This window comes from Hipposideros armiger, unplaced genomic scaffold (genome assembly GCF_001890085.2).
Source record: "Hipposideros armiger isolate ML-2016 unplaced genomic scaffold, ASM189008v1 scaffold_426, whole genome shotgun sequence".
Classification (NCBI taxonomy): Eukaryota; Metazoa; Chordata; class Mammalia; order Chiroptera; family Hipposideridae; genus Hipposideros; species Hipposideros armiger.
In genome coordinates, this window is record NW_017731776.1 from 1,365,500 (window position 1) to 1,375,631 (window position 10,132).

General features: G+C 34.6%; 1 protein-coding gene across 5 annotated transcripts in view; it reads right to left on the reverse strand.

Moving 5' to 3' along the window:
- The window catches only part of DMC1 (DNA meiotic recombinase 1), a 39,895-nt gene that overhangs the window by 14,471 nt on the left and 15,292 nt on the right, over nt 1-10,132 (reverse strand). For 4 of the 5 annotated variants that reach the window (XM_019664660.1, XM_019664658.1, XM_019664659.1 and 1 more), the window contains 7 exons: nt 9,043-9,095; nt 7,994-8,035; nt 6,796-6,868; nt 2,578-2,669; nt 2,096-2,169; nt 1,855-1,969; nt 1,429-1,489 (listed from right to left, as the gene is read on the reverse strand). In XM_019664660.1, the coding sequence (XP_019520205.1) occupies nt 1,429-1,489; nt 1,855-1,969; nt 2,096-2,169; nt 2,578-2,669; nt 6,796-6,868; nt 7,994-8,035; nt 9,043-9,095 (510 nt within the window). The remainder of the gene's footprint in view (nt 1-1,428; nt 1,490-1,854; nt 1,970-2,095; nt 2,170-2,577; nt 2,670-6,795; nt 6,869-7,993; nt 8,036-9,042; nt 9,096-10,132) is intronic. The other variant, XM_019664661.1, reaches the window with a different exon arrangement.

Below are 10,132 nucleotides of genomic sequence, written 5' to 3' on the forward strand. Positions count from 1 at the left end.
GGGAAGAGCACAATGATAATACCAACATGGGCCAGTGAAGCAACATCCTCCACAACTAGACTGAAGAACAAAAGGACAGCAACTTGTCTGTTTCCCTCCCTCAATTCCCCAATAAAAAAAAATCTTAAAAAAAAAAAATATATCAGTGTCATAAAAGTCTAACAAAGTCTGAGGAGCTGATTAAACGAGACTAAAAGAGATATGACAACTACATGCAATACGTGATCCTCCATTGATCCTGAATCTAAAACAAAACAAAAAATGCCAACACTTATAAAGGAAAGTATTGGGACAATTGGAGACACTTGAATACAACTATATATTAGATAACACTAGTACGCCAATGTTAAATTTCCTGAGTGTGATAATTATATTGTGGTTATGGGGGAGAATGCTGTTGCTCATAGAAGAGATATGCTGAAGTATTAAGAAATGAAGTATCATGATATCTGCAAATAATTCTCAATGGTTCAGGGAAAAAAAACCCTTAAATGGTTCACCAAAACACACATACGTGCGCATGTGTATGTATGTATGGAGAAAAAAATTTTACATATATGTGCATGCAGAGAGAAAAAAATGTGGCAAAATGTTAACAATTGATGAACCTAGGTGAATGATATATGTGTATTCATTACACTAGTCTTGTAACATTTCTCGGCTTAAAAAAATTTTTCTAAATAAAGAGTTGTTGAAAAGATCTTTTAAAAAGCAGTATCATGGATTCAGGATTATTTTAATAGCTTATTCTGATACATAATTCCCAGAATTTTTTATGGTAGCAGCTAACCTTTCTTCAAACGTTCTGATTTTATTACCCTCTTTTAGCTCTTCTTGTCTTTCCATTCACTGCCATCTTTCAAATAGAACCATCAATAGGTGTGTTACATGCACAAATACTGCAACAAATTCTGCATATGCCTAGCATGGACTAAAATTGTTTTTTCAAACAGAAGACTTCCCGCATAGGACCTCTTATAAATATATCATATATATATATATACACACACACACACATTTTATTTATATATATATATATATATCCTGTAAAGAACCTGCTTTTTTTTTTTAGGCTAACAGCTTATCAGTGCAATAGAAGGCATCCATGTATCTGGAATATAAGTTTTTATTTCCTTGGGATCTTTTTCTTACTGTCCTCCAATATGCTTCTAGTCCTAGATAAAAGAGGAGCAAGTATCTGAAAATAATTAAACTATTGCTTTATTTTATAAAGGACTAGAGAAAAATAGGTCCTGGATAACAAGTGATATTTGCAATTAGGAAGAAATATGCACTGTGAAATAAAGTGATTTGTGATAAATTTGTGTCCACATCAAGATTGACTATATTGAGATTATTTCTGTTCTACATTCCAATTATCTCGATATTAACCTTCGTGAAATACACAAGCAGAATATTGGGGCTTACGTCATAGTTGCTCCTGGATCAGCAGTCATTTGATTGGTCACAAACACAGCCACATTATATTCTGCATCAAGAAATAAAATTAAGAAACTCAGATAATGGCAATGTAAATATAAGAAATTCATTGTTTAGGAATCAGAGTTTAGGAATATTGTGCCATAAATTTATTTTACTAACAAGAGTATATTCCTATTTTTTCTTTGATAACATAATTCATTTAAAGTTATTATATTATTATTATTTAGATACCTTATTGTATTAGAATCGATAATTTTAAATCAATGATTTAAAAAAAGAGTGGTATTCCCATGAAGGTAATTTTATTTTTAAAAAATGTATTGCCTCCTGACATTCTGAGCTTCTCTGCAAAGTCTACTCAGCAGTCACAGATGCTATTCTGATAGTGCCATTTTATCTTTAAAAATTTACCTTCTGAGATTTTTTGGAGCCGTGATAACATCTGGGCCAGTTTTTGCTGTCGTTCTGCCAACTCCCCACGACCACTGAAATCCACTCGAAAAAGTGCCATTATCGAATCAATGATCTGCACAGTGTTAATGTAAAAATAAATATGATTTGGAAAGGAAGAAGTTAATTTGAATTGGAATCAATAGAAGAAAAATAATATATTAAATAGCTCTGTGAGTGAGCAATATTTCAAAGCTTGTACCAATAGCTTGAAAATGCCAGCTTCTTCATGGAACTTTGCTGCTACATAGTCAAGTAGCTCCATCTGATGTTCACCTGGTGGGAAATGCAGTGAGAAAATGCTTTCAAAGCTGGAAGAAGCAGAGGCTAAGATCATGTATGTCTTTGGGAGTTAGTCAAAAGAGAATCCTTGAAGGATTTTCTTAATTATTTATAACTTTATTAAATATGACTTCATATTCTGCCTTAGCATACATGCCAAATGTTACATTATCCAAAAAGAATGTGACTCTCCATTTCAAAGACAAAGAATAAGAAATAATTTGAGGGCATTTCAATATCTAAAAATTTACCAGATGATAAAATTTGTGGACTAACTAAATTAATTTGGAAAAAAGTAAAATAAAAAGACAAAACAGCGTTAAAATGTTTTAAGCATCAAATAGTGAGCCAGTGCCGCCAACCTTAAAACAGCCCAAGCATCCAAGTGCATGGGGCTCTTACTAGTATATGCACGAGCATAGAGGACATTGTCCAGTACTGCATCATGGTCCACATTGAAGCGATCAGCAATATCCCGGAGGCGATCTGGACGGCTGATGTGTGCCAAGATTAAGGAGCCAATAAATCAATTCCAAAAAAGTTTAGACAACAACTACAAAAAATAATATTGTAAATAAAACAACAGAGAGGCAAAACAATGAATCTGCAAAGGTACTCTGGAGGGTGCTAATAATCACTTCAAATATATACCAGATTTTATTTTTCATAAGTGCATCAATTAATGAATACTTTAGGTAGTGATAATGGCGACCAGAACGATGAGGGAGTAATACATTTAAATGTGAAGTGAGGGCCAGCTGAGTGGAGCACTGGTTAAGAGCTGGCTTAGGATGCCAGAGGGCCCCGGTTTGGATCCCACATATGAGAGCCAGTGACACTGCCCTCTACAGCTAAGATGCTGAACAACAGCTCAACTTGGAGCTGGGCTGCAACCCCTGCTGCACTGGGTTGCCATGGGCTACCGTGTGTAGCCAGCAACCAGCGTGTGTAGCCAGCAGCCAGCGTGAGCAGCCAGCAGCCGCAGTGAGCAACCATCCAGAAGCCTGAGACTGATCTGCCTCGCCCAGGAAGAGCGCAATGATGGTGCCAACTTGGGCCAGCGAAGCAACGTCCTCCACAACTAGACTGAAGAACAAAAACAACAGCAACTTGTCTGTTCCCCTTCCGCCAAGTCCCCAGCACTGTTCCCATCCTCCAATTCCCCAGTAAAAATCTTAAAATAAATAAATAAATAAATAAATAAATAAATGTCAAGTGATCTAATCTTTACAATAACCTTAGAAGTTAGTTGTTATGTCCTATATTACATTTTATAAATGCGGACACTGGCAAACAGAGATTAGGCAAATGACTCAGGATTATGCAGCAAATCAATTACAAAAGAAAACCTAGAAACTAAGATTTGTGAATCTCCTTTGTTCTCAGCTCTATAAAAATAGGTCTATTTTAGGAAGGTAATATCACTGAATTATAATTCAAGTCACTTCAAAGTGAATTAATTCACTCTCTTCATATTCCTCCTTGTTCAATATGAAATAGTTCAATATACCATTAATCATGTGTTGCCAATGAATGATAAATTTGACTACATGAACCAAAGGGTCAGAAAAGTAACTTTAAGGGTCAGAAGGGAATTATAAACCTATGTTTTTTGGCTTATTTGGGGTTTAAAATCCATCTTCTCCTAAAGGAGTTGTATTATTAATAGTTTTCTGAAATTAGTAAATTCATAGGAAGGCAAAGTCGGTGTACCTGCAAAGGTGTTCTGGAAGATGCTAATAATCACTTAATCTAAACTATAAAGGAATAAAAACATTTTTAGGTCTTTGGTGATCCCAACAATATGTCTACAGTATATTCTCTACAGTGAAGTGAAACAAAACGCATGTCTATGGTCTCATTTCACTTTGTGTTTGTATATTACTGATCATACTGTAAGTAACTACAAAGCAAAGACCATTTCTAATCTTATTTGTGGCACTTGCAACTAGTTTAGTAAATGTTAAATTGCATTGTCTTTAGACTTTCCCAGCCATCTATATCCTAATGCACTATATATATTCTTTTCTTCAGAGCTTCAGTGACAGCCACTAAAATCTTCCATTGCTACTGAGTATACCCAGTAGATGTTTTTGGTGGACAAGTCAAAGACAAGGAATTAGAAGAGGCAAGTAAAAATATTTTTCACCATGTCAGTTTTTACAAAACTTGGTTACTATGTGATCAGAAGTATAAAGGTTGGGCTTATGCTGAAGGGAAGTTCAGATCAATTTATAAATGTTTATTAGCTGAATTATCACATGGAATCAATTATCATACGTGTATTAATCATTTACCAATGCAAGGCATTGTGGAAGATATAAGGAGTCATAAGACAATCCATGCCATAGGTAAGCATAAAACACAATTAAGTAGGCAAAATATATAAAAAGAAAAATTCAAGAAAGAGCAGTATATGTGTAACACAATGAAAGAATGAGAACATTTTCCTGGGTCCCTCGCGTGTCCTTGTTCCTCCCTACTCCCTCTTGTATATGAATTGGCTGACTGTTCCTCTCTACCATTCTTGATAAAATCCAAATTCCCCAAACAGTGACTGATAATCTATAAGAACAATTCCTCCCTCTCTTGAGAACCATCCGTCAACAGCTATTTCTGAAACTGGCTCAACTCCAGCTGAGCTCCTCTTGCTATATATAACCCTGTACAACATTTCACTGTCCTTCCTCAAGTTAGAAGTTTCCTTCCAAGTCTTCTCATGCCTAGTATGTCCAAATAAGGTCTTCTGCAAACTGTTCTCTGACTGTTTTTTCTTTAGCTAGAGTGATTTGGATAGTAAATTCTGTAACAGATCAAGGAGGACAAGGTTTTTTAAGGTGGGCAATTAGAGAAGATTAGAAAAGGCAGGCCTTCAAATGAGAGCCCTAGAGGATTTGTATGACTCAGAAAGACTGAGATAGGGATAGAGGAAACAAATACCCAACAGGATAGAAATATACCATGCAAATTTGTCTATGACTGGCCAAATTAACATTCAAGAGTGAGAACAAAATAAAGGCATTTTCAGGCATGCCAGGGCTCAAAGTTTACCATCTGGATTACTTTTCTGAAAGAAAAAAAAATGACTTGAGTAGGTACTCCAACAAAACAAAAATACAGGAAAGAAGATGATTTGGGATTCAAGAAACTATAATGAATAAAGAAAACGAGAATCTTATAGTTAAGTCCAAATAATTGCTGACATACAATGTTTTTAAATTTTAATAGCAAAGCATGTTTTCTAAGTAGTAAGATTGGGCCAGAAGACTAATCTGTGTCTAATAGTGGCAATAATGAGTAACGAGTTTAGGGAGCTAGGCTGGGGCTTCATTGTGAATGACTTTATGAACTTGTGCAGGTCTCCCTCCCTATTGTCAGTAATTTCCTCTGAACCAAATGCCTCCTCAAATCACTGTATTTCTTCTTCTATCCATTAGTTAACAACACTGCCTCAGCTCCTTACTGTTTATTGGCAACAAGCTTCCATCATCTCACTTTACTGCAAATGCCCTCTTGGACTCCTAACTTCACACCTCAGTGATCTTTCTCAGTTTTCACCCTCAGTCTGTCTGTAGTCTCTCTCTTCGCAGAACATTGCTGATTACCCTTTTCTTCTTGAAACTCTCCTTTTGCTCACTTTCCACAACCAGATTTCCTCCTAATCCCTCTGTCTATGGGTTCCTCTTTTTAGTCCTTCTTTCTAAACACTGGCATGCCCCAAAGTTATGTTCTCAGCTCTCCTCTCTTCTCTCTAAGTTCCTCACCTCCTTGGCTATTCCACCATATTTCTTGCCCTACCCCTTTCTCAAGCTGAGCCCAACATTTCCAACTGCCATATGGATGTCTTCCTGTACCTCATTTTTAACACATTAAAATGAAACATCACCTTTTCTCTGAAGCATGATCTTCCTAATTCTGTTATTAGCATTATTATTCCCCCAGTATCTAGACAAAAAACTTGAGTGGTTTCTCAAACCTCTCTTTTCTTTGTCTACCAAATAAAGTCATCAAGTCCTAACAATTTTCCTCCCTAATATTTTTTGTCCTTTTCTTTTTATCCCTACTGCTTCCAATCTAGATCAAGTTCTCATTACTTGCCTAGGATATTTGTAAAAGTATCTAATTTACACACATCATCTGGTGTTAAAGCCCTTCACGTCTAAGACCCAAATCACCTTATCAGCCTTGCATTCTGAAATACCTTACTTACACTTCAATTAAACTGCAATTCTTTCTGTTACCCAAACAAGTTCTGCCCTTTTCCCTTCTGTGCTTTTGTTCTTTTCATACTTTTTCCTTTATTTTGGACCATGACTTTGAGTAAGTCAATAATCTTCTTTCTAACTTTAAGTAAAATCTTTGGAGATTAACGAGTAAAATAGTTTCCTCTCATGTATTTGTTTTGTACATTTCACACCAAATCCATAAATCCATTCAGAGAAACAAAACCTTTTAAAATAAAAGTGCTTTGAGAACTCATTGTTTTCCCCTTGGCTTTTCTTGTTATTGCTGGTTTACGGGATGATTATAAAAATAATGTATTTCAAACAAATTCTCTTTTATAGTAACATTACTATATCACACTACTATGTTAGCAGCTTGTTTAAATAAAAAGGTTACAAAGTATTTTCTGTATCAATGAAGATCACCTTTCCTCCTGAGTAGCCACTGGCTCCTGGAAGTTGAGCTGTCACTAGGAAGCAATTAAAAGTTAATTAATATTAATAGGAGTGAATAAACTTTGTACAAATCAATGTATAAATTAACATGGGATTTATACTGGTTGCAACTCTTTAGTCAATCTAACAATGAATCATCATCCTTTAGTTTCTAAATAGCATGTTATATTTTATGTTATTAACCAATGGCAACATTGTAAGTACTTTGATAGCATAGTAGTAATTTAACAAAGAATGTCAGTATCTCTCACAATGAGAGCTATTCATGAAAGTTAGCTCTTCTGAAAAACAGAGGTCGAATTTAAATATTACTTTCTTTATATAAGAAATTATCACAAATATAATTTATGCTGTGTAACTTGTTTAAGTAAACTTTGGTGAATGTATAGCAAATTTTAAAATTCATTTTCTTTATATGTAATAGTTGTTCACACTAAGGAATTACTTTATATTAGGTACATGCATATCTCCTTTCTTTTTCAAAACAACACTAAATTTGGCACTATCATTATTCCTATTTTACTGATGGGGAAAATTTAAAAAGTGAAGAGCAATGTGCCTAGGTCACACAGCTATTAATGGTAGGGCCAAGACTGGAGCCAGGTATTTTGATTCCAGAATCCCTTTCTTAACCACTTTTTTTCTTAACCACTTTGCCATGCTCCTTCTACTTAGGTCAAAGAAATGCAGAGTAATATCTTTGTGCAAAAGGAGGTCTTTACTTTGTTTTAGAAAACTTTGTTTTTAAGTCTTTCTATGGGTCAACCTTACTCCATGGAAAATAAGGAATTCTAGGCCTCAATAGATTTGTGACATTCTTGTTGATAGGACATAGAAAATATGGAATAGGAAAAACTGAGACAGTGAATTCCTCTTCCCACTTACACACTCTAACACCCATTTACATCATCCCTATTTCCATTCAGGTGTTCAGAGAACAGCACATCGCCTCAAGCATCACACATTCAAAGACCTACTCTGGTATCTGTGTAACCATGGGCAGTCTACTTAACCTGAGATTTAGTTTCTTTGTAAATTTGTTCAGATTATATGCGATTATATAAACCAGACACAAAGTAGGTTAGTAAGTGATAGCTATGATTATTAATGTTATTATTATTGTTGCTATGTATCCTTACCACAGAGGGTATGAGAAAGCTGGGTTTTTCCAGTACGAAATTCTGAAATATAGAAAAAAAAACCAAACCCACACAGTAAATTTTAGATCTTTTCATAAAGAATAAAATATGTTCTCAGAGTATGGTTTTCTTTTCCAATTGTCAAATCTTACACATGAAGTACCACCACGTCATGAATGGATTCTATATGTATGAATACCAGTAGTAAAAATAACTTTTTAAAGTTATTTTTTCACAGAACTGTCCTTTAGATAAAAATTAAGTTAAACCAAGTTCTCCTTAGGAATAGTCATATAAATGAGAGTTTAAGATCCTCCCATAGGAAGGAGAGCCTGAGGTTCTCCCACTGAACTGAGATCTTCAAAGGGGAGCTGACGTGGTCTCCAACTGGTGACATGCCCTCACTAGCAACAAAAGCAAATTCTCTCTGGGGGAAAACTTGCACACTCACCAGTTTAGGCCCACTGAACTCCCACAGATTAAAATCAAGCAATAAACTCACAAATATCAATAAATACACAAGACAATAGCCACTAAGACCGAGAGTCAACAGAAATAACAACCAGATTTATTTCTCCAAATCAACAGAAACATCAACAACAAAACAACAGATTTAGTTTCCTGAAGATGGCAAATACTGAAATTGTCAGGCACAGTGTATAATAGTTATACACGAATTGTTTTGAAGAAAAATAAAGGATATAAACTGGGAAGAAAAAATCTCCTCTCCTTGTTCATGGAACATGCATTTCCTAGAAATAAGATCTGTCTCATTCTTAAACTACCTTTTAAAGGAATGAGAGAAAAAAATTCTAATCTCTTCTATAGGAGTCAAAGATAAAAAGATGAAAAATGCCAATAAGATCCATCTGTTAATGTAGTAATATATTTTAAAGGCAGCCTATATTATGATAACTGAGATTTCATTGTAAGTCCCAAAATAGATACAATTAAGTATTGGTTATTTATTTAATTATATATGCATATGTTTGTATATATGTGTATATGTATAATTTTTTCATATAACAAAATATTAAGGTTCTGTTTACCTCCAAAAGCTTCTGTGATCGCCATGCTTTCAATTCCACCTCCTAGCAACTTACTGGAAATAAAAAGTAAGCATTAATAACAGGAACAGAAATAGAGACATCAAGAAAGAAAGTGTTAATATCATTAATATCATTTCTTTCTATATCTAACTATCCATCCATCCAACACGAACAGCAATTCTGGGCTGAACAAATGGCACTCCACCTGTTTAGATCACAGGTTCTACTGTGTATGAGCCAGTGGAGCAACAAAACAACTTGTAAGCCCTGCTGTTCTTACTTCTGGGTACCAGTAGGAAATGGGCAATATAGGCCTTACGTTTAGGTTCTGTTCTTTAGATCTGAGTTGGAGTTTGAATAAATGGTCTTATTATTAGCTGAGCTTTTCATTTTGCGCTGTTTTTAAAAGTCAACTGAATATTCAATTTTTAAAAATATACTGAGAAATGTGAAAAATAGATATTAGAAGAAAGGAAATGAAAAATTTAACTAATTTTAAAAATTATTTGTAGATTAATACAGGTTGATTCAGAAACTATATTTTGGGTCTGAATTTCTTTTTTTTTGGGGGGGGGTCTGAATTTCTTGTAAGAAATTTAATCCTGTTTCTACAAGTAGTTTTGAATTTACTTGCTTCAGGTGCCTTTGGAAGAAAAAAAAAACGACTTCAAAAGAAGCTATTAGTCGGAAAAAGACAAATACCATATGATTTCACTTATATGTGGAATCTAAAAACTGAATGAATGAGCAAAGTAAACAGAAGTGGTCTCAGAGATATAGAGGAACAACTGATGGCTGCTAGTTGGGAGGGGGTGGGGATGAGGGAGACGGGAAAGGGATTAGACAGCACAAATACGTAACTACAATATTGTCAGAGGGACATGAAAGACAGTTCGAGGAATATAATTAATAATATTGTAAATATTTTGTAGGGTGTCAGATGGTCACATATCTTGCTAGGGAGACCGCATGATGCATCATGGGGTAGAGGCTTGATCACTGCACTGTACACCTGAAGCTGATGTTGTATAATATTGTATGTCAACCATAAGAATATATATATATATATATATATATATATATATATATA